Below are 22,676 nucleotides of genomic sequence, written 5' to 3' on the forward strand. Positions count from 1 at the left end.
GAGGTCGCTCACTCCTCCGTCGGGTTCCACGGCGCCTTCGGGCCAAGCGGCCCGACTGGGTCCCCAAGCGCGCCTGGTGCTTCGGCCCCTGCACCGTCGGGTGCTTTGGCCCCGGCGCCGTCGGCGACTTTGGTCCCGCGCCGCAGGGCCCCGGCGGATCCGGCTCCGGATCCGGGTCGTCGCCGGTCAACCTCACCGCCGCCGCCCCCCAGGGTGTCGCCCCCAGCGTCGTCCCATGACGACATCGTCCCCGGTCCTACCCTCGTTTCGGGTCCGGCGTCTGAGCGGCGCCGCTTGGGGATTTCTATTTCTATGACTTGGCCCCATCCTTTGAACCTGAGTACCAGGTGATGGGTGGCGAGGAGGATTGGGAGGTGTCCGAGGACCCTCTGGCACGTGAGTGCCAGTCTTCTCAGGACTGGACAGGTGAGCTTGGGGAGGCCAGTGGTCTGGACACTTCGCCCGACACTGGTTTTGTCTCTTTTCCTACCGTGGCTACGGAGGAGGGGGCTGCCTATAATGTGGTGCTGACGCGGGCTGCTAAGGCCTTGGGCCTTGAGCTCCCCATCGTGGCCGTGAGGAGTAACCTCCTCACTGAGGTCCTTAAACCGCTGGCAAGCTCGGCCGAGCCTCTGCTGCCTTTTAATGAGGCCTTGTCAGACGTTCTTCTGGGCACCTCTCGGCCCCGCGCCAGCAGACGGCTGCCTTTCGCTCCTTTCGTGGCCAAGGAAGGGGCGCCCCACACCTCCTGCCAGCCACGGGCCGCAGACTACCATCCATCGTGGTGGTGGATGTGGAAACCGCCGTGGCGGGGGTCGGGGACAACAGCGAGGCCAGTCCACACCTACCCCTGCAGCATCTGCCTCAAAACCCTCCTAGTCCGAGCTTTCAGACCCATGTGACGCCAGTGGGGGGCAGGGTTCGCCATCACCACCTCCACTGGCGCACTGTCACATTGGACAGTTGGGTGCTGCAAATCGTCCGATGGGGCTACTCCCTCCCCTTCGAGGCTTCCCTCCAGCCATGCCACCGCAGTACCACCGCGTGTCGGGGGATCACTTGAAACTTCTACAAGAGGAAGGTACGGCCCTCTTGGCCAAGGGGGCCATCGAGCGCGTTCCTGGGCCAGAAGTAGAGTGTGGTTGTTACTCCCACTACTTTCTGGTACCCAAAATGGGCAAAGGGGGCCTACGCCCTATCTTGGACCTGCGGAACATCATCGGCTTCCTCCAGAAGGAGAAGTTCAAGATGCTGACTTTGGCTCAGGTCTTAGCTGCCCTGGACCCGGGAGACTGGATGGTAGCGTTGGACTTGCAGGACACTTATTTTCACATCCCCGTCCTGCCGGCCCACCTGCGTTACCTGTGGTTCACGGTAGGCCATGAGCACTTTCAGTTTACCGTGCTCCCCTTCTGCATTACCAGCGCCCCACGTGTGTTCACGAAAGTGATGGCGGAGGTCGCAGCTCATCTGCGCATGTTAGTGGTTTCAGTCTTCCCCTACCTCGACGACTAGTTGTTGAAGGCTGGCTCGCCGCAGACAGTCGTCAGCCACCTCCAGACTACGGCCAACCTCCTGCACCTGCTGGGGTTCTTCATCAATGTGCCGAAGTCACACCTGTGTCCCTCTTAGAAGCTCCTTTTCATCGGAGCGGTTCTAGACTCGGCGCAGTTTCGGGTTTATCCTCTCGAACAGTGGGTTCGGGATATTCAGGCTCTGATTCCGATCTTTCAGCCGTTATCCCGAGTCTCGGTCAGGTTGACGCTGCGGCTTCTGGGGCTGATGGCCTCCTGCATCCTTCTGGTGCATCACGCCAGGTGGTGGATGCGGGCTCTGCAGTGGAACCTGAAGTTTCAGTGGGCCCAGCATCAGGGAAACTTGTCCGACCATTTGTTGATCTCGGAGGGTACTGCAAGACAGTTGCAGTGGTGGCTCACGGACCGCGATTGGGTCAGCGGCAGATCCCTCTCCCTACCCCAACCGGAGCACGTAGTTGTGACCGACGCGTCCCTCCAGGGCTGGGGGGGGGCACATGGGACCAGAGGCCTCTGGTTTTCGGCGGAGTCCCGGCTCCACATCAACCTTCTGGAGCTGCGGGCGATCTGGCTTGCACTGCAGGCATTCCTCCCCTCTGTCCGGGGGAGTGTAGTGCCGGTGTTCACGGACAACACCACCGCCATATGGTACTGCAACAATCATGGCGGGTGGGGTCGTGGACCCTATGCCAGGAGGCTCTGCGCCTCTGGCAGTGGCTAAAACATCAGGGCGTGACCCTGGTGGTTCAACACCTGGCAGGTTCCCTGAACGCCAGGGCGGACGAACTCAGCCGTCGGTGCATGATGGATCACGAATGGTGTCTGAACTCGGACATGGCGCAAGGCCTCTTTCAGCAGTGGGGAGAGCCTTGGTTAGATCTCTTCGCCACAGAAGAGAACGCGCAATGTCATCAGTTCTGTGCGTTGGAATTTCCAAGGCGGCACTCGCTCGGAGACGCTTTTCGTCGCGAGTGGAGCTGCGGTCTGATGTACGCCTTTCCGCCTATACCACTTCTGCCCAGAGTGCTGAAGATCAGACGCGGCAGGGCCCAAGTTATCCTTGTGGCAACGGACTGGGCACGAAGATACTGGTATCCAGAGCTACTCTGCATGTCTGTCGATCCCCCGATTCGTCTGCCTCTTCAGGAGGACCTTCTGTCGCAGCAGCAGGGGACGGTCCTCCACCCGAACCTGTCCAGTCTCCAACTCCATGCTTGGAGATTGAGCGGCGACAGTTGAGGCCATTTGACTTGCCTCCTGATGTTTGTAATGTGATTCTGGCAGCCAGGCGTCCCTCCACAAAGTCGGTATACGCCTGCAGGTGGAACAGATTTGTGGCATGGAGCACAGTAAAGGCTGTGGATCCACTCTCTGCCCCCCTTTCTGAGGTTCTCCTCTTCCTTCTTTCTCTTGCCCAGCAGGGCTCTGCTCTGGGCACTATCAAGGGCTACCTTTCTGCCCTTTCCGCCTTCTTGAGGCTACCCGATCAGCCTTCTTTGTTCAAGTCCCCGATTGTAAAAAGGTTCTTGAAGGGCATCACTCATATGTTTCCCCCTGTTCTTTTCATGATGCCCCAGTGGGACTTGAACCTGGTTCTGACTTACCTGATGTGCGCTCCTTTTGAGCCGCTTCATAACTGTCCTCTCCGTCTTATTACCCTTAAGACTGCTTTCCTGGTTGCCATCACCTCTGCCAGGAGAGTGAGTGAGCTCCAGGCTCTTTCCTCCAAGCCTCCTTTACTTTCTGTCCATCCGGACCAGGTTGTGTTGCGGACAAGACCCTCTTTCCTGCCCAAGGTGGTCACAGCCTTCCACATCGGGCAGTCCATCACCTTGCCCACCTTCTTTCCGCCTCCGCATCCCTCTAAAGAGGAAGAGCAGCTCCACTGTCTGGGCCCTTATTCAACTTGGTTCGCACACGCCAGTTCCGGGTGGATGACCAACTCTTTGTTGGTTACGTGGGCGCTAAGAAAGGTCGGGCGGTGCACAAGCGAACCATCTCTCGGTGGGTCGTGTTGTGCATCAAGGTATGCTACTCTTTGGCTAAAAGGGAGCCTCCTGTTGAGCTGAGGGCCCATTCCACTCGGGCCACGGCGGCTACTACTGCTCTGGGTCGGGGAGTCCCCTTGCAGGACATCTGTCAGGCAGCTACGTTGGCCTCGCTGCACACGTTTGCAAGACACTACTGCCTGGACAGCCAAGTCCGGAGAGATGGCTTCTTTGGCCGTTCCGTTCTCCAGGACTTTCTGGTGTGATCATTGGTTCGCAGACCCACCACCGGGGTTGGTATTGCTGGGGTATCTATTCTAAGTCAAGAAATCTAATACTAACCTGTTTCTTTCAGATGCACAAGTTACTTACCTTTGGTAACGATATATCTGTAAGAAATGGTAGTTAGTATTAGATTCCTTACCGCCCCACCCATCCTCCCCGTTCTGCGAACCGATATCTAGGGTTAAGGTCGTCCCCTTTCAGGGCCCTAGTTTCATGGCACCAGTGTTGGTTTTTATCATGGCTCTGCGTTTCTGGCGCGGAAAAGCTGTGTATAAGAACTGATGTCAGCGCGCGAGGGTGGCGTCTAAGTACTCCGGCGACGTCATCCCGGCGCCAACGACGCCGATGACGGACACGGAACCGCAGCCGACGCCTACCGACGTGCAAGGGTACTGCTACGCAAAAGTTTCCGGATCAAGTCTGACACCTGGGGATATTCTAAGGTAAGGAATCTAATACTAACTACTGTTTCTTACGGATATATCGTTACCAAAGGTAAGTAACTTGTGCGCCTGAGATGCCCTGATATTCCCTTAGGTGTTGTAGGGAGGGTTCTAGCCCTAGTAGGAATAGTGGGGGTGAGAGGGGACAACCTTGTCCAGTGCCTTGTTTGAGATCTAGAGAGGATGAGATGATGCCACCAGTTCTGACTTTAGCGTTTAGTTTATGGTATAGAGCCATGATCATTCATATGAGGTTCTCGCCTGGATTATATTTCTCTAGGACCATGCGCAGATACCACCAGGTGTTTGAGCTAATTTGGCCTTCTCTGTGGCATGACAAAGTAATCTATGTTGTCGCTAGATAGTCTGTGTTTTAACCTCTTAAGCGCTGCTGACGGCCAACGGTCGTCACGAGCGCTACCTCCCCAGTGCTGCGCACGACCATTGGACGTCCATTCAGCACTAGTTCCAATGGACAGCGCAGCACTGGGGAGGGATATTTGCGAAGCAGCTAAGGTGCTAAGAAGCCTACTTTGGAGGGGTGAGTGAGTTTGGAGATGTATCGTTGTATGCGTGTGATAGTATTGTGTCATATATTTTGCAGTCCATATTTATCAGTGAAATAGGTCTGTAATTCTTTGGGTATAGAGGATATTTGCCGTCTTTAGGTATGACCATTATAATAGCTTCAACAGGGGTACCCGTTATCTGACCAGTCGTAGTGAACTGTGAGTAGAGATTTAGAAGGGGTGAGATCAAGGAGACAAATGTCTTGTACAACTTAGCATTGTATCGGTCTGGACCGGTGGCGGTAAAGCACCTTCACTCCGCAAATTTCACTCCGCATACCTTCACTCCTCATACCATTACAACACAAGTACCATTACTCCGCAATACTTTTAAAACGCATACCATTACATTTTATATGCTTTTACCACGCATGCTTTTACAACGAAATTCGTTGTAAAAGCATGAATGGTAAAAGTATATGTTTTTAATATTTAAGTTTAAGGTAAGGATATGGTTTTAGTTTGGGGGTGTCGGGGTATATGTTTTAGGGGTTCAGGGGTATTTTAAGGGTGGGTTTGGTTTATGGGGTGCACAGTGTATTTTTAGTGAATGGTATTTTTAGATTATAAGGTTGATTTTGGGGGTGCTTGGGTATTTTTAGGGTTAAGGGTGTACGTTTAAGTTTTGGGGTGTAGGGGTTTTTATAAGGGTTCAGGGTGGGTTTTGGGTTATGGGTATCAGGGGTATTTTTAGGGTTTAGGGATCGTTTTGGGGTACAGGGTTGTTTTAGGGTTTAGGGCTAGGTTTTGGGTTTTGGGGTACAGGGGTATTTTTAGGGTTCAGGGGTAGGTTTGGGGATACAAGGGTATTTTAGGGTTCAGGGCTAGGTTTGGGTTTTGGGGTACAGGGGTCATTTAGGGCTAGGTTTGGGTTTTGGGGTACAGGGGTATTTTTAGGGTTCAGGGCTAGGTTTGGGTTTTGGGTGCAGGGGTATTTTTAGGGTTTAAGGATAGGTTTGGGTTTTGGGGTACAGGGGTATTTTAGGGTTCAGGGGTAGGTTTGGGTTTTGGGGTACCGGGGTATTTTTAGGGTTCAGGGCTAGGTTTGGGTTTTGTGGTACAGGGGTAATTTAGGGTTTATGGGTAGGTTTGGGTTTGGGGTACAGGGGTATTTTTAGGGTTCAGGGCTAGGTTTGGGTTTTGGGGTACATGGGTATTTTTAGGGTTTAGGGATAGGTTTGGGTTTTGGGGTACAGGGGTATGTTAGGGTTCAGGGGTAGGTTTGGGTTTTGGGGTACAGGGGTATTTTTAGGGAACAGGGCTAGGTTTGGGTATTGGGGTATTAATAGGGAACAGGACTAGGTTTGGGTTTTGGGGTACAGGGGTATTTTTAGGGTCTGGATGGGTTAGTGTTTAAGGGTGCTAGGGTATTTAAGGGACTAGGGTGGGATTCGTTTTTAGGGTGTATAGGGTAATTATTAATAAAAAATATATATATATTCATATATATATTTTTTTTATTAATAATTACCTATATATATATATGTGTGTAATATTAATATAGATGTACATATAATATAATTTAAAAGAAATAATGTTTCATTTTAATAAAAAATATATATATGTGTGTGTGTGTGTATATATATATATATATATATATATATATTTTCCTTTTTTTATTTTTTTTAATTTTTTTATTTATATAAAGTACTTTTACAAAGTATATGACTTCACCACACATGCATTTGCGTTGTAATGGCATGCGTAATAAAGTCATGTGCGTTGTAAAAGTTTGAGGAATTATGGCTTGCGGAGTAATGGTACTTGCGTACTAAAAAATGCGGAGTGATGGTATGCAGGATGAAAGAATGCGGGATATCATCATATATTCACCGGTGGCTTTACCGGATTTAATTTTGGCAATAGCTTCTATAATTTTTTCTCTGGTAATAAGTATATTAATGGAGAGATTTTCTTCATTTGTTAGAGAGGGAAGATTGATTCCGTTCTAGTAGTCTCTGCATTAATTTCGATCTAGTGAAGTGTTACTATCATACAGGTCTTGATAAAAGTCTCTGAATAGATCAGCTATTTTCTTGGGGTTTGTGGTGATCTTTCCATCTTTATCATTGATAGCATTTATGGATTTTTTTTTTTATCTTACATTTCAAAAAAGAAGCTAAGGTTTTACCGGCTTTGTTTGATTCACATAATCTAATGCTCTTTCGTTTGTTGATCCATATGCCCAGTCTAGTACTAACAATTTGGTGGATTCATATTTCGTGTTTACTAATTTGTTTAGTATATTGTTGTCTTTACTAGAGATGAATTTTTTTCTAGTTCTATGATTTCTTTTTCTTGCTCCCTGAGTTTAGTGTTGGCATTTCTGTTCATTTTAGCCCTTTGAGTATCGCCCACCTTACCGTTGCCTTTAAAGCTTCCCATCGTATAAGATTGGATGATTCTTCCTCTTTGTTCTTGTTAAGAAAGTTTTTGATTATGTCTTTGATTACATGTATGTTGGATTGGTCGAACAGAATTTCATCATTAAATCTCCAAAGGGGTTGGGTATTGTTTGGGGAGGGGTCAAAGATGGATAGGGTGCTGCAAGAGTGTCTGACATCACCCTAGGTTCGATTGTAGTTTGATCAACTTTACTTAAAGAGTTGCCGGAGATTGGAGTATACCGTAATCAATACGTGAGTAGCAATTATGGGCAAAAGAGTAGAATGGGAAGTGGGATTCTGAGTTCTCCAGGCATCAATCAGGTTACATTTGGTGTACAGTTTATTTAGGGTCTTCTATGATTTAGTAGGGTGGAATGAGAATTTCGAATTCCTATCCAGTAAAGGGTCTAGTGGTAAGTTAAGATCCCTGGCTAGTATGATTGTGGCAGAATCTGGTATCTTCTCAAGTTGTGTCGAAAGATCATCCCAGAATGAGGGTTCGTCTTTAGTGGGGGCATATACAGTGTTAACACAGAATTCGTTGTTGCTTTTCGATAATTTGGAGATAATCCATCTCCCATGTGTGTCAGTGAGATTTGAGAATAGGTCAATTCTAGCCTTTTTAGCTATTAGGTTTAGCACCCTGTTTTTCTTAATGTGTCTGAGCATGCAATATCTGAGAACTGGAGGTCCTTAAGTTTGGCAGCTTGAGTGGAGTCCATTTTGGTTTCTTGCAGTAGTATGATGTCCCCTTTTTATTTGTAAACATAATCAATTGCAGGTTACAAAGCAGTGAATTAGGATTAATGTTTATAATGTATTCATACTTCTTGTGTTTCTACTTCGTTCCACCATGGTAAATCCATATCCATTCCTGCAAAATACCCCCTACAGGGAGTTAAAAAGGATTGAGCCTTATTGAGGCATTTGGAAAACAGATGTTTCCTTCAGCCAGACGAGCCTTGAGGTCGGTCAGTGCCATTTGTCTGAAAGCCCATTTTATCCATGCCCTTTGGCTAGTGAGATCTTGCCTTTGGACCCGGAAGAGTTCAGGGTCTCTTTGGCTCAACTGGCTCAAACTATTCAGCAAGGTTAGGATGTGGCCATATATATAATTTGGGCCGGTTTGGATACTACCAACTGTTTAAGGCAAGCAGACGCCATGTGTGAATGAGATCTGCAGGCTTTTTACGGAGATGATCAGACATCCATCAAGGATATGCCTTTTGATGCATTCTGCCTTTTGGCGAAAAAGCTGATTCTGCCCAGGAGTACTTCAAGGAAAGTTGGGCCATGGCGTACTCTTAATGCCTTTTGACTCCTGCTAAGCAGTTCCCTTATCAGTTCCCTTACTTCCAGGGCTGCTTTAGGGGTTTGGTGTTTAGACAGCACTGACCCCTCTGCTCCCTGTCCCTGGGCAGTCACCCAGGTCCTTTAGCAGCTGGGGACGGGGACAATATGCGGGTCATAAGTGGCACCAATCTTCCCAGTCCCCTCCCTGTCACCCTACTTTTCTACTTCGTCAGGTGGCAAATGCCAGGTCAGCAGTAGGATTTGAAGTGTCAGCGGACCCAGCACCAATGGAACCTGACTGATATTATCCAGATTTTGGAGGAGACTGCAGTAGATCTGCAGCAGTGGCTGCTCAACCGCAACCTGACCAGTGGTAGACCCCTCTCCCTTCCCCACCCAGATTAGACAGTGGTAACGAATTGGTCACTGCTGGGTTGGGTAGGCCATCTGGGAGTGTTGGAGATTAGAGGTTTGTTGGAGCTGCAGGCCATCCACTTGGCTTTAAAAGACTTCCCTCTGTCTATCAGGTGAAGGCTTGTGCAGGTTCTTGTGGACAGTACAACCGCCATGTGGTACTACAACCATCAGGGTGGAGTGGGGTACTGGGTCTAGGTCTATGTTGCTGGAGTTGGCTGTAGTGTGAGGCATTTCCCTGACCTTGAGCCATCTGGCAGGATCTTTAAACACCAGGTTGGAAGACCTCAGCTGGCGGATCACGAAAGGCAGTTGCATCCTGAAGTGACACAGGGCATCTTTCGACAGTGGGGAGAACCTTGCCTGAATCTTTTCCCCACTATTGAGACTGAACTGCGTAAAAATGATATGCTCTGAAGTTCCCAGTAACACACTATATAGGAGACTATTTCGAGTTAGAATGGAGCACTGGACTTCTTTCCACCACTGCCTCTCCTTTCCAGAGTTCTGAAGATGAAGAATGACTGGTCATAATTCATCCTAGTGGCTCCAGATTGGGCCAGGAGAGTGTGGTTCCTGTAACTTTGAGCATGAGCATCTGTCCTCCGTTCAGGCTACCACTTCGGGAGTATTTTCTCTCACAGCAGCGGGACCGGGTTCTGCACCCGAACCTGCTCAATCTACATCTCCATGCATGGAGATTGAGCAGCGGAATTTTACTTTGTTCAGTCGAGCATTTACGTTTGTGGATGTCATCCTTGCTGGCGGGTTCCCCTCTATGACTTCCACTGATATGAGGTGTTGGGGCACGTTTGTGGCCTGGCGTGGAGCCTGCAACTCACAACCTTTGCAAACCAAACTTTCGGATGTTTTATTGTTTCTTTTGTGTTTGACAATGACATTCCTCATGTGCCCCCTCTTCAAGCTGCTTGCTGTGTCTTCTGAGTCTTGAAACTGTATGACTGGGATCACTTCAGCTCATCACATGAGTGAGATCCAGACTCTCTTAGTACAGCCATCCTGCACCACCTTTTTTTTGACTAACTGGCATTGAGGGACATGTCAGCCTTTTAAGGCCGTTTTACCAAAAGTTTTGTTTCTTTTCACATTAGGCAATCTATCACCCTCCTAGTGTTCTGCCTGGCCCATCAAAAGAGATGGAACTCAATGGACTGGAGCATTAGCTTTTACATCGACCTTAGGGTGGGTGATGAGCTTTTTGTGGCGTTCTCTGGGGCGACAGAAAAGTACTCTGTCGAGGCGGATAGCATTCTGCATTAACATCTGCTACACTTTGGCCAACAAGCAGCCTCTGGAAGGTCTGAGATCCAATTCCACCAGGGCTAAGTCTGCCACCACCGCACTGACACTCGGAATTCTTGTCCTTGACATATGTCAAGCCACGTCAGTGCATAAGTTCATGAAGCATTGCTGCCTTGACAGCCAGGTCTAATGAGAAGGGCATTTTGCTGTTTGATCCTGCAGGACTTTTTTGTCTGAGCCAACTCCACAGACCCTCCACCTAGGTAGGTACTGATTTGGTATATATTCCATCTAAAATGGTCCCAACTTAGAGATTTGGACACCTGTAGCTCCAATTGATTTGTTCAGTGTATAAGGTTGTGGAATGAGTCGAGCAAGAAAATGACTCCGGCGCGCAAGGGTGGAGCTTTTATGGAGCTTCACTCAGTCACTTCTGAGGAGGAACAAAGTCAATACAAAGTCTCACGGCACCACTAAGCCGCTCACCAGAGCACTGTTATGAAAACTTCTAGATCCATTTTTGTCCCTGGGAAATATTCTAAAGGTGAGGAATCTTTTGTTAGTTTGTGCTTTCAGTTTATCTGGATAATATGAAGGTAGGAAAATCACCGGCTGCTGCGAAGGAAGAGAGAATTTTGCGGAGGGGCTTGGCATTCTGTAATGTATTTTAAATTCATATTTGAAATCTGAGGTTTTTTTTAAAACGATTTGTACGAGAAAACCAATGTTGTAATGAGCAATGTAAGCAATATATTAACTACACTTTACTTTTGGCATTCCCATTTATTCAGCTGTGGTCAAATGCATCATGCTACCACTTTGCCAGCATCAGATAATATTTACAACAGTGCGAACATTTTAATTGTTACTTCTAAAAAACTGCCTTTTTAGATTGTGCTTAGTACTAGCATTCCTCCTTATAACTTTTTTCTTTTCCATTTCAAGAGATATTCACACAACCACAGGGAAAATCAAGAGAGCTGTGTTGCAGTTCACGCCTGCAAGCTGGACTTACGTTCGGTGGTTTGATCCCAAGTCTTCGTTCCAAAGAGTGGCCGGAGTGTATCTTTTCATGATCATCTGGCAGGTGCACAAACGTTATGGAAAATTTGCTGTCGGTTGATGAAAGTTCTGTTACATTGTGTGCTTGTTGCACAGATGCTTTGCCAATCTTGCAGGGGATGACTTCTATTACAAGTACCGGTTAAATCTTAGCCTGTGATTAGTATTCAGATTGTATATGCTTTTCTTTACCAGTCATTAGAATGAAACAACACTTGCTCCCGTAAATGCGTGTAGGCTCTTTCCTATGCACTCCCAAACCTGGAAAATGAGACCGACTAAAAGAGGTCGGAAAGAGAGACATATTATGAAGTGAAAATTTGAATCTAGAGGTTCGAAAAGTGAAGAATTGCCAGTATGTTACATTACACAATGATATAGGTTGGAAGACATTGGTTATATGACAGAGGAGAAGTTCTTTGGGTGGGAGACATTAATATAGTACATCACCCATATAAGGATAAACACCCACTAGATCTTCACACACTAGGGTCAATGTCACAAACACTCCAGACTAGATTATACTACACACCCTTAAATTTCCTATAGAGGGAAACACACCCTACAGAGAAGGAATTTACCTTCTTTTCACACAGTCACAGAATAGTTTCCAGAATTTACCACATGGAGGGACAGTTACACTATTGACCCAGAAATCAAAATCGAGGTAAACCTGACAATGCTATTAGACTACGCATCCATAATATGGGACTTTACATGGAGTGAATCTTACAGGAAGGGGAGCCTTGGAAATTCAATTCATCCATACTTAAAACAGAAAAGTAGATGAAAGACCAAATAGAAGAATACTTTAACATCAACCACTACAAAGATACACAAGCAGTTGCCACCTGGGATGCCTTTAAGGCAGTAATCGGGGATATACAGCAACTGCGATACAAAAAAACACAACAGACACGTGGGCTATTACGAAAGAAAAACTAGAGTTTGATTTAAGAATAAAAAGAACAGCAATATAAGTATGAGAAAACACTTTCCTTAGAGAAATGATGAAAATAAGAATCCAACTACTTTCAACAGGAAGGTGTGAAAAAGTCCTTCCGCGTCTCAAACAATAATTTTATGAAAAAAAACAGCAAAGCACACAAGCTGCTGCTAGCAGTGCGATTGAGATGGGCAAAAGATGCTACTCAAATACCCAATAAATTAATGTCATGGTGGCAATGTCCACACTCTTTGCCTATTTGTAATACATATGCAAATACGATTTTCAGTAATGCTGGTTGTGATAAATCAAAATTTCTCTGGGATAGTGCAATATTGCTACAGTATCCACAGCTGATATTTATTATGCTGATACCATGGCTCTGTGGGTTTTTAGATCGTTTAGCTTACTCCGCTGTTTTACATCTTGTTCTTTAAGTTATGTTTTTAGGTCTCGTGACCTATCAATGCGCAAGCATTGAGGTCACGAGACTATAGGGCTTTAAACAGACTTTAACTGACTGGCGATTTGGTCCTGTGCCCGTGCGCTTTTAGGTCAATGCGCAAGCGCATTGACCTAAAATGCGCGTGCACAGCATCAAATTGTCAGCCATCTGTTGCCCAGCTTGGTGCCGCTCCACCCCCTGCAGCATCAAAGGCTTTCACGGCCGGCCAGCCGTGCTTTCAGTTTCACGGCCAGCCTGCCGTGTGAAGTGCTGCTGTGTCGCATTTCTCCTCCCCCCTCCCCACAGCAATGCCCTCCGTCTTGTTTCTCTCTCTCTCTTCAGCTCGTCGTGAACTAGAGGGGGCCAAGAAAATGGGTTAATTTGCTTCCAGAAAACACAGTGCCTGTGAACCGCACTCTCAATAAATTCCAAAAAACTATTCTTTCTGCTGAACTCTTTTTCAGTCTCTGTTACTTGATGGAATAAGTAACTCGCGGGAATGTCTCGAAACCACATATTTAATTGCGAATAAATCGCGTTCTACAAATCTCAGTTTGGCTCGCTTCTCCCCCTTCCTATCACGCAGTCAGGCACATCTCTGGGATCTGGGAGGACTGTTCACTTCTCGTTGTTTTCGTTTGCAGCTGCAATCCGTTTAGTTATGGTATGCCGAGTTGAGGAGATTCCAGGGGGCACACAAAAGGGAAACGAGTTTGACACTTTACGTAGCTGTTGCTGGGGGCACACCCCCTCCCCCACTGCTGTAGGTATCTGCACCCTCCTTACCCTTCCTGTTGCTGTCTGCCCCCCATTGAGAATGGTCGCGCACTGCTTCTGCATCAGAGCAGAGTGCCGGGAATGACCTGGCATCAGGTACCTGACCATGACATCCACCACATCCACCACCACCGCATCCACCACCACCTCATCCACCATCACCACATCCACCGCATCCACCATCACATCCACCATCACCACCACATCCACCATCACATCCACCACCACCACATCCACCACAACCACACCCCATCCACCACTACATCCACCACCACATCCACCACAAACAACAACCCATCCACCACCACCACCGCATCCACCACCACCGCATCCACCACCACATCCACCGCATCCACCACCACCGCATCCACCACCACATCCACCATCACCACCACATCCACCATCACCACCAAATCCACCATCACCTCCACAACCACCACCACATCCACCATCACCTCCACATCCACCATGGCATCCACCACCACCACATCCGCATCCACCACCACCGCATCCACCACCACCACCACCACACCCACCACCACTACATCCACCACCACATCCACCTCAACCACCACCCCATCCACCACCACCACCGCATCCACCGCATCCACCACCACATCCACCATCACCACCACATCCACCACCACCACATCCACCATCACATCCACCACATCCACCATCACATCCACCACCACCACATCCACCATCACCTCCACATCCACCACCACCGCATCCACCACCACCACCACACCCACCACCACTACATCCACCACCACATCCACTACAACCACCACCACATCCACTACAACCACCACCACATCCACCACCCCATCCACCACTACCACCACTATCGCATCCACCACCACATCCACCGCATCCACCACCACATCCACCATCACATCCACCACCACATCCACCACCACATCCACCATCACCTCCACATCCACCATCACCTCCACATCCACCATGACATCCACCGCCACATCCACCACATCCACCACCACATCCACCACCACATCCACCCCCACATCCACCCCCACATCCACCATCACCACCACCACCACCACATCCACTACCACATCCACCACCACCATATCCCCCAGATCCACCACCACCACATCTATATGTGTGTGGCTCTGTGTGTGTTTAGGTGCAAATGCAATGTTCTTGGATTTTCGTCACAATAAAATACACTGAACATAATCTTCACAAAAGTTATTTACAAACGTTTAAGCTATTGCCATTATAAATTACATTAACTTTTATTTAAGTATTAATTATTTACAAAATTAAAAGCCATTGTTATTTGTAATATCAATACATCTAAGTCACGTAAATACAACACACATTGCATTACAAATGCTATAGGTGTCACATTTGCAAAAGTTAAAACTATTGACATTGTAACTGACAAAGCTATTAATTTTGCTACTTTCAAAACCAACACATAAATAAAAAGTGTCATTTAGAATACCAATAGCTCAAACTTTCCTAATGCGAGACCTATTGCATTTCCAATGCTTGCTTAAAGCTCCTGACTAACTTATCTTCAAAGTTTTCACGCAAAGACTTTCAGAGAAACAGCAGCAAATATTTTTTTATTTAGACTGACTGATTCCGAAATACACTTCCAAAGTCTTTCCACTTTTCACAATACTCTCCTTTTCATCTGTTGTGCTGTGGGCAGAGACTCTGATTTTAATGTTCTGAGCATTACTCATGAATTATGCAATTCTAAAAATACACGTATGACTTTAACTTATTTAGTTCCTGGCTTGTGACTTCACGACATAGGAAAATCACTGCATTGATGTGATTGATGTAATTCAGGTCATCACTTTATTCAGCAACAGATTAATAGACTGTTTTGACTCCGCATTCCCCTTAACTAAAGACTCCAAGTGCAGCACAGCACAGAGTGTGATCCCAGAGGCTTATGGGAGTGGGTGGGGGAGATTTGGTGTGTGTGAGTGTTAATATGTTGTGCTTTAAGTAAAACAAACGGTCATACTGGTGTTTCCAAACTAAATAAAATGTGTGCTGCCTTTTTGTTTTGTAGCTGACTGAGCTGAACACTTTCTTCTTAAAGCATATCTTTGTCTTCCAAGCAAGTCATGCATTGAGTTGGTGTCGGATTCTCTTCATTGGAGTGATTACTGCACCGACTGTACGGTTAGTACCTTCCAGATGCTGTTGTGGCAATGTGCTGTCCTCATTGGTATCACAAGATGTAAATGCTCAAGAGTAGGTGAATATATTAGTAGCACAATAGTGAATCAGACCGCAATTATTAGATGTGTAAAATATATACCCTACCAATATTTTCTACATCTGAGGACAACGGAGGGAAGCTATTGTATTTGGATTCATTTATGTTTTTAACAGTCTTGAATTACTGGTTTATGAAAAAACTTAGGAGTCGGTGGCAAACACATAGTTACAATTTACTATGCAACCCAGTTTCTTATAAGTAATTTATGTTGGGATCTTAAGGGTAACAAAAAATTCCAGGGACAGTTGTTTAAGGAACTGGTGCTCCATTGTCCACAACTTGCTTTTCAGTTTTATGCTATTTATCATAACTCTTGCACTTCTTGACTATATGGGAGGACTTTTGCTTCTTGCTTGGATTTCTAAGCTAGGGGCCCTGTTTAATTCCATACAGTGTCTTTGAGGACATTCACTTCTATTTAGGAAAATATCTTCACCCCACTTGTCATAGGTTACTTGGCTGTCCACTTGGTGATTAGTGATACCTGTTAAATTAGCTAGAATTTACCTACACATTTTTTCCAGGGTCCCACATGTCCTTGCTATGTAGTAAAGCAAATGAAGCCACTACCTCAGCAGTTAGCCAAACAGCAAGCGGTATGCAGCACTTTATAAATCCCCATCCATAGGAATGACATTTGCCCTTGTGTGACCTTCCACACCTAGAACGCTACTGAGGCCTTGACACCTGTGTGAGGGCCACTGCACTCATTTGCTGTCTAAATGGGCAATGCCACTTACCCAGATCCAGGTAACACTGGTGCATTCATTGCAGCTTGACACAGTCAGGCCTGCTTCTTGTTGGTATTTTGGTTTCAGTTTCATTAAACAGCTTTCATATGTGCTACCCTTACAGCATACACTGGTGCTGTGCTGTTTCTAAAAGCACAGAGGAAACATCAGTTGTCTCCTGTTGTGCTTTCTGTCGTTGTGCTCTGTCTTGTCAGCACGTATCAACTCAGTCCGAAAGTCCTACAGGTCCTCTGTTACAACAACTCTGGTAACATTAAATTGGGTTTAAAGAATGATAAGACTACTTGTATCATCGTTCAGGTGACTATGCTACTTAGGGTGAAACTAACAAAACAAAAAAAAGTTCTTTCATCACTGTTGTTTACCAAAGGATCGCTAGAAATCTTTAGTTGGTTTTAATACATATTTCTGCATATAGGTATCCAAGTATTAGTGAACCTTCGTATGAAGCACTTGCTAAAATGTGCAATCATGGGCGTGCTAAGGCTGATTTCTGCTTACATCATAACGTCCAAATATGTGTTCATCCTGCTCTCTTGTGATGCCGCCACTTTACATTGATTTATTTAAAATAATTTTTTGCTTCACTGCCGTGTGTTTCTAACAGTGCTGTTTAGTGCAGGTTTTCTCTTTTAAGAATTTGTAAACATTATCTTTTGTCACAAACAATAACTCTTGCATTTCGAAGTTTGCCACCTCTTCTCAGGCGGCACTTAAATGTCTTTTTTGGAGGATACATCTAGATTACTAAGTAATTTCAGATTAATTCATCTGATCTCTCGATTTCTTCTAAAGTATTATCATTCATATTTGTTCCAGTCAGCTCCGCTTTGGCATTGCACGTTCTCTGCATGAATATTATTTGCTCTTTTTGTATGTTAGTGTTCTCGTACAATGGTGGCGTGGTATTTCCTTCGTGTTTTATTGAAATTCCACTTTCATCTAAGCCCTTTATCCATTTGAATGATTTTTTTCAGTTGGATTGTCAAACTTTATATACAACTCCTCATGATATGATAACAGTCTATGCGGAAATATGAATTTGTTCTAGGAATGAGTCATTGCCCGTAAACGTCCAGGTGGTTATTCCTTTGGAACCACAGCAACCTTCTAGCCCCAAGCTGGGCATGTTGCTCCGACTCGTGCCATTGTTCCCCTTGCTCCGAAGCAAGGGACTCTGCTGCCTTGGAATTTTGAGGAAGTACTTTGCTGAGGTCACTTTTGACTATTTGTGCATGTTGTACATTAATATCAGCTTCCTTTGGCACACATTAGAACTTTCACAAATAGACTTAGTAGCCTTTCTTGAGCTTGAAGACTTTACTAGTTCCTACAACAAGGAGAATACACTTATTGTCCATTGTGTTAGGGCCCCTTTTAAACAGTACTTAACTATTAGATTTAAGGAAGCAAGTTCCCTACAGCCCCTTTGGGTACCTCTGCTGCTTTGTCTCCTGCTTGCCACCTGTGGAGACCGAAGTGTCTATTTGTCCTCAGCCTTGTGCCTGACTGTATACAGAAGTGAGACGTTTGCGTGATGTTTCACTGATATACAGGAATTCGAGTTCTTAAAGTGACAACCTGCACATTCTTCAACTTTTGAATACCCAGCACTAGACTGGATCCAGAAAATGTTCTATAGCTCTTCCACGCAGTAGGGGGAGCTGGCTCCACATCGACAACATAAGCAACATCATTGTGACTTCACCGAAGTCATAAAGCCCTCAAACCCGGCATGCAGGCATCAGTTTCCCATCAATTGTTTTCATGCCAGTGTGGGAGAATGATGACAACAGCATCATATAAATTTAAGTGCAGTACAGTAAACTGTTGGAACTCCATTAAGCATTGCTGATGACCATCCTTCAAGATGGTTAGAAGGGTGGCATCGGGGAGTAATCTGCAGATATAGTATCGACCAGAAAGATCGTTCCCAAAAGATTCCTCACCTTTTGAATATATTTCCAAACAGTACCCCACTTGGTAGAGGGGCTTAAAGGAATGGTCAGACGAGGAAGTCCTGGAGGACAGATGGGCAAAATGGCTGTCCTGTCACTCTTCTGAATCTGAGCAGTAGTGCTTAGCATAAGTGTAAAGGGACTCCTATGCTGCAGCTGTCAGTCACAAGGACTCCTCTTGTAAAGGCCAAGATGGAATACTTGACTGTGATGGAATAGCCCTTATGCCTTCAGGTGCTTCTTTTCGTGCTAAGGCATAACACATTTTCTTGCTTAAGGTGATTTGCCTCAATAAGGTCCTCTTTTGGACAGCTTTGCATTTTCTGTTTCCTGCGTACCCTAGAAAGAGATGGCCTTTGTTACGGAAATCCTTGGTGTGCTAAATATAGAAACTGACCGCCCCTTTCAGGTCCAGACTGTGAAGTTTCTCTTCCTCCTTGGTGTTGGATAGGAAGAAGGAAGGGTGATGGGGTAACCCAGAGGAATGGGCCTACAGCCTTTGGAAGGAAAACAACTCTGGTGTGAAGAACCAACTTGTCAGGAAATAAGTAGCAACAGTGGGGTATATGCACAGTTCTTACAACTCACTGACACATCTCGCCGAAGTGATAGCTTCTAGATAAACAGTCTTAATATTCAATAGTCGTAACTGCTAACTATGAAGGGGCTCAAAAGGAGACCCCATCAGAAATGTTAGAACTAAATTAAGGTTGTTCTGTATCATAACAAACGTAGTGGATGAAACATATTCATAAAGCCCTTGAGAAACCTCTTCACAACCTTAGAGTCATCAATAAAGACAACCCCACGAGAGTGAACGTCATCCAGACTCCCTCCCACACGAATCCATCACAATTTAAATGTGTTTTACTCTATTGCAGGTCAGCCAGTAAACACGCCCAAGACATCTTCGACCTCATCCAATACATGGATTTAGACATTATTATCCTCACTGAAACTTGGCTAAATTCCGCCTCCTCTCTTAGATCTCCTAGTACCTCCCAGACAGAGCTCTGAAGCTGGGGGTGGCCTAGGCTGTTTTCATAGGAACACACTCTCGATTTCTCACTTGGAGTCCCCTTCGCCCTCCTCCTATGAATACCTTTGTCTCAGTATCTCAAGTAATAACCTGCCGATTTGCAAACTTCACACTTTCTATCACCCCGGGAGACAATCTCCCCTTTATTGAGCAACTAATGGAAGTAATCTCTGGCAATGTTGACTCAACCGTGCCCCAAATCTTCCTTGGTGGCTTCAACCTTCAGTGGTCTAACCCCAATGACCAGGCTGTATACTGCCTTAAAGCATTTCTGAATGATCATGAGCTGATCCAGCGCTCTGACCAACCAACTCATAATAAAGGAATAACATTAGACCTCATTATCTCGAAAGGGCAGACCATCACATTGGATACCATTACCCCTTGCGATTGGTCCGACCACCATTGCATCCTCTTCTATAGTAACAGGGAGGTGTCGATGAGGAAGGCTCAACCAACGAAATCAAAGATCTGGAAAAGGGACCTCCGATCAATCAACGCAACTGAACTAGCAGCCCGCTGTAAATCTGCCCTCTCCTCCCAAGCTGACTTGGTTGATATTCAGTTACTCACTGACTCCTACAATTGGACCATCTCCAACATCATGGATGACATTGCACCATTCTAACAAAAAAACTCTTCAACAAAAATATCCAAACCATGGTACAACGACAATTTAAACACGGAACGCCGCAACCTTAGGGCAGCTGAACGTTCCTGGAAATCCAAACCCTCCTTGGAACAACTAAAACTCCTTTTAGATGTTAGGAGCTTCTATAACAAACAAATCAAGAGCGCTAAGGCAGACTATTTCAGACACCAACTTGATCAAGCTGCAAACCGCCCCAAGAAACCTTTCGAATTGGTCAAACAGCAATCAGTGGCAGGCCCAAACCACTCGGATTCCGGAGTCATCCCACCTTCTAGCGATGATCTTGCTTCTTTCTTGAATGAGAAATCAAGACTCATCACCATTGAACTCTCCTCTAAGAAGGCTCTACTGCCATCACTTAACCTCTTAGATGAGTGCAAACCAATCAGTCTGATCACTTAGAACAATGCGTCTTGGGGCACCTTTACCCCATTCAGTGAAAAAGACATCAACTAGATTCTTCAGAACATCAATCCATCTAACCACTTCAGTGACCAGTTGCCCCCGGCCATCTTCAAAGAAATTAAGAATGTACTCATCCCCACCTGGACAAGGATTGTAAACGCCTCTCCATTACAAGGCACGACCCCAGACTGCCTAAAAGCAGCTCGGGTGTCACCTACACAAAAAAAAACGAACACAGATAAAACGGACCTTAATAATTTCCGCCCTATCTCCAACATCCCTATACTAGCCAAACTTCTGGAAAAATGCGTACAATCCCAACTTTGTGCTGACAGAGAATTTCCAACTATTAGACCAGCATCAATCCAGCTTTCGGAAGGGGCACAGTAACGAATCGACTCTCACGCACCTTTTGGATGACATTTTAAAAATGCTTGACCAAAATTATTCCTGCCTCCTAATCCTCGTTTCTTTTCTCCACATTCAACACAGTTAATCACGACAACCTCCTATCCATTCTGAAGAACAGGATGGCTTTTCCGGGTCTGGTGTTACAATGGTTTTCCTCCTTCCTCCACCACAGATCACAAAGAGTCAAGGCAAACCACTCCCTCTCCAGTACTCATGGGTGTCCCCCAAGGGTCCACCCTATCTCCTATGCTCTTCAACCTTTTCTTGGAACTTCTAGTGAAATCACTAAATTCCATGAATATTCTCTACCATATGTACGCGGACGACACACAACTTTATTTGGAAATCTCATCCCCGGATGACATCATCTAACTCAACACTACCCTACAGGCAACACAAAATTGGTTAACTGAGAACCATCTCCTGCTCAACACTTCCAAAACTGAATTCCTTGTAATCTCTCCCCCAAACCACATCCCAAAGCTAGACCTTTGGCTGAATCACCTCACGGCCTTCAACTGCTCCCCCCTCATCATTGACTCAGCCAAATCACTCAGAATCACCCTGGACAAGCACCTGAATACGAAAAATCATATCCGCAATGTGTGTAAGGGAGCTAACCACTTGATGAGGACCCTGAGAAACATCAAACCATTCCTGCCACAAAAGGATTTCAAGCAGGTGGTCCAAGCACTAGTCTCGCCGAGGCTAGATTAGGGCAGCGCTACGCTCTGTGGCCTTCCCAAATACACCCTGGCACCACTAAGGGCATCACTGAATGCTGCAGCCAGACTGGTCACAGGTACCAAACGAAATGAGCACATATGCCCAGTCCTAAAATCTCTCAAATGGTTACCCTAAGAAGTTCGAATTCAGTTAAAGATTGCCGTTATGATGCATAAAGCCCTGCATTTCAAAACTCCCAGGTACCTAGTGCAAAAGCTTGAATTATCCTGTGGTGGGAGAGCCTCAAGAAGCGCTAACACTTTCCTCCTGAAACCTCTCATCCTTGGCAAAAAGAGAACTTGTCACCGAGCCTTCTCTGGCGCGGCCCCAAAGATAAGGAACTTTCTTCCACCGGAAGTACACAGAATCTCCCCAACGACTGCTTTCAAACTGGAAGCCAAAAGATTCGTAATGGACAAATTCCTACCTTAATCTGGGCTAGGTCCACTGGCTCGAAATCATTGATCCAACAACCACTGTTCCATCATGTGCTCAGGTGACCTCCCACTCGGTCACCTGAGCAGACGGCTGCCTCACCAGAGGCCGAGCCGGCACCTTCTCGGCGCCGGGAGCCTTCCTCTCTGGCTCCGGTGGAGTCACGGGTGGAGGCTGGGACCTGGCGTGCTTTCCAGAGTCCCTCTCGGTCCTCGATGCCGGTGGCTGCCCCGACTGAGGCCGAGCCGGCATCCTTTTCGGCGCCGCTCCTTCGCCGTACAGGCGTCGACCCCGCCTGTACGGGCCCCGCCTGTGCTCCCCGCCTTCTCATGGGGAGCACGTGTGCAGAGGTCGACCCAGCGCTGCAAATGCCCATTCCGGCGCCGATTGATGTCGATCTGGCGCCTGTGGTGGACTCCACGGAGCCATGTCGGCATCGGGTTCTTGATTTGTCTCCTGAGGAGCCTGCCTCTCCAGAGGTCTGTAATCTGTTGGTGTCTTCTTCCCCGGAAACAGGGCGCCGCATTGTTGCCTTTTCACCAGCATCTTCCAGGGAGGGCTCCTCGCCATCCCCACAGCCTAAAGCCTCGAACCCTTCTTTCCGTGGCTCGCGGCTGAC

The 22,676-nt window shown here is 46.6% G+C and overlaps 1 protein-coding gene across 1 annotated transcript in view; it reads left to right on the forward strand.

Annotated features, from left to right (window-relative positions):
- PTDSS1 (phosphatidylserine synthase 1) overlaps positions 1-22,676 on the forward strand; it is a 320,734-nt gene that overhangs the window by 160,385 nt on the left and 137,673 nt on the right. The window contains exons 7-8 of the mRNA XM_086966028.1: positions 11,123-11,264; positions 15,467-15,579. Of these exons, the coding sequence (XP_086822154.1) occupies positions 11,123-11,264; positions 15,467-15,579 (255 nt within the window). The remainder of the gene's footprint in view (positions 1-11,122; positions 11,265-15,466; positions 15,580-22,676) is intronic.

This window comes from Lissotriton vulgaris, chromosome 4_1, assembly GCF_964263255.1.
Source record: "Lissotriton vulgaris chromosome 4_1, aLisVul1.2, whole genome shotgun sequence".
NCBI classification, from domain to species: Eukaryota; Metazoa; Chordata; class Amphibia; order Caudata; family Salamandridae; genus Lissotriton; species Lissotriton vulgaris.